The sequence below is a fragment of the Kryptolebias marmoratus genome, linkage group LG2, assembly GCF_001649575.2.
Source record: "Kryptolebias marmoratus isolate JLee-2015 linkage group LG2, ASM164957v2, whole genome shotgun sequence".
NCBI lineage: Eukaryota > Metazoa > Chordata > Actinopteri > Cyprinodontiformes > Rivulidae > Kryptolebias > Kryptolebias marmoratus.
The window spans coordinates 13,473-15,972 of NC_051431.1; the positions used below are offsets into that span (position 1 = coordinate 13,473).

The 2,500-nt window shown below is 45.5% G+C and overlaps 1 protein-coding gene across 1 annotated transcript in view; it reads right to left on the minus strand.

The window, feature by feature from the left end:
- The window catches only part of LOC108229449 (segment polarity protein dishevelled homolog DVL-3), a gene marked incomplete in the record, with an annotated part of 9,772 nt that extends 7,501 nt beyond the window's left edge, over positions 1–2,271 (minus strand). Inside the window, 1 exon segment of the mRNA XM_037980473.1 lies at positions 447–2,271. Coding sequence (XP_037836401.1) covers positions 447–610 — 164 coding nt within the window.
- Between the last annotated feature and the right edge of the window lie 229 nt (positions 2,272–2,500).

The window sequence follows — 2,500 nt, forward strand, 5'->3', positions numbered from 1 at the left end:
CATCCATCCATCCATCCATCCATCATCCATCCATCATCCATCCATCATCCAGCCATCATCCATCCATCATCCATTCATCCATCCATCCATCATCCAGCCTTCATCTATTCATCATCCACCCATCATCCATCCACCATCCATCCATCCATCCATCCATCATCCAGCCATCATCCATCCATCATCCAGCCATCATCCATCCATCATCCATTCATCCATCCATCCATCATCCATCATCCAGCCATCATCCATCTGTCATTCATCCATCATCCATCCATCATCCACCCATCACCCAACATTTTATTTTTTAGAAATTATTACCCCTATAACCTGATTATTGCTGAGGCGCTGCTGGATCACGTGACCCTCCCTTCAGGCTCAACAAGATTTCACCGGAAGTGATCTGACTGATTGACGTTCTGGTCAATACCATGTATCACGTGACTCACCCGAAGTCAGCGTCCACGGATTTGAAGAAGAACCTCGCGCTGGGTTTGTTCAGGACCTGCTTGAAGTCCGCCAGGGTGACGCGCTGCGCGGGCACGCCGATCCGGATCAGGTAGGGGGTCTCCTGGTCCTCCAGGTGGTAGATGACCCGGGTTTCCTCCGCCATCCTGGACCCGAGGAGCCCGGCTCGGCCCGGGACTCAGAGGGATGCTGAGGGACGGAGACACCTGCGACTGTCCACGTGACCGCGCACCTGTCCCCCACCCCCTCCCCTCCCGGAACTGCAGCTGGTCCCAGCCCGGTTCCGGTCCAGATGTGTCGGTCCAGCTGCTGCAGGTCTCCGATGCTCGTTTTTTCTCCAAAAACCGTCAACAGCGCCGAGTAACACGCAACTTCCGGCTGTGACCTTCGAAATAAGAGCCTGCAGGTTAGGAGCGTCCCTGCAGGAAGTTTCCACCTTTTTTTTTCTTTTTGTGACAAACTGAAGATAATTTCTGTTTTCAAACTTTCAGCAGTTTGTGTCCAGCTGGACCGAACCGACCTGACTTTTCTCTTCTTCTGTGTTTGTAAATAAACTTTAAATTAAACATTTTCTGCTTCTAGAAACATGAATTATTTTAATTTCAATTTTTTTATATGAGAATGAAAATATATTTGATCAAACCTGTAATTCACCAAGACCAGATGTGAGCTCATCAGGTAACAACCAGGCAGGTCGGGAGGTCAGTTTGTGTCTGCACTCCGGTGACCTTTGACCTCAGCTGTCCACATAAACCATCAAAATAAATATTAAATGTGATGATTGTTACATTTAATTTCAGAAACACGAAAAACATCAAAACTGAAAATAACTTCATGACATATCAATCTAATGCTTTTATTGTGAAAATTAGGCCCTGAGCTTCCGGTTTATTAATCATCAAACCGCAGACATCAAAGGATCCTTTTAATAAGTCCGACGTTACATTTCCGGTTCCTCCCGCAAATAAAACCAGGAAATTGATCTATTCTTTCAAAATAAAGTACCGTTCAATATTTTCAGTAAAACTTTTAGGATTTTGTTTTTTGTTAAATAGAATAAATAAAATAATTTCTTTATAAACTGTAAAAATGTTTCTGGTTTTTGTTCAATTTTAAGTAAATTATTTGTTTTTCGCTCTTATTTTTTAATTTATTTCAATATTTCAATCCAACAAAATCAGAAATGAGCTGGTTGAGATCTGGGTTCTGGTTCTACTGTTCGACCCGGATGTCTGGAGTTCTGAGGAAAAGTTCTGGTCAGGTCGGGTCACAGTGAAGGTTTAAGGCCGCTGAGGAGAAAGCTGCTGGTACCGACGACGAGGTCCAAACGGACCCGAGAGTCCGGGTCAGATGAGGTATGGCTCAGGTTCTGGTTCTGGTTCAGATACAAAACAACCAGAAAACCATCAGAACTTTGTTTTCACAAGGATTTACAGAACCGGGTCGTCAGGTGGTTCTGGTTTCATTCTTCGGAATAAAAGATTTTTCTGTCTTTGAGTTTTAGGATTTAAAACATAAAAATAAGTTGAAAAGACAAGTCGGCCCGGGATTCTCATGAATCGGGTCCGACCCGGCAAGGAACAGAACCACAAACAGTTCTGGGGAAAAGAAAGTCCAAAACCTTTCAGTTCTCGGGTTTCAGAACATCAGGAACCTGATCGGATCTTTACTCAGGTTCTGAAACACAACGCCAGGGCGGAAAGACATCAGCTGCTGCCTAGCAGTCTGAAAAGGGTCAAAGGTCATCTGGAGTATTCACATTACAGACAGCTGCTGATTCACCCTGAAGGTCAGACCGTGCAGTGCTCCATCTCAGCCTCTACAGGTCAGATGTTTACCCAGAATGCACTGCAGCTGTCAGCACGGTGGTGGAGGGCTGATGGTTTGGGCTGATTCTGGAGTCAGATGTGAGGCCATCTGTCCGACAAACAGAACGGTCCAGAACCAGAACCAGAACCTCAGAGAGCTGAGCAGAAACCAATGAGCTGAGAGTGGGCCACAACTCCTCCACAACCAGGAACCCACTGAGAGTTCT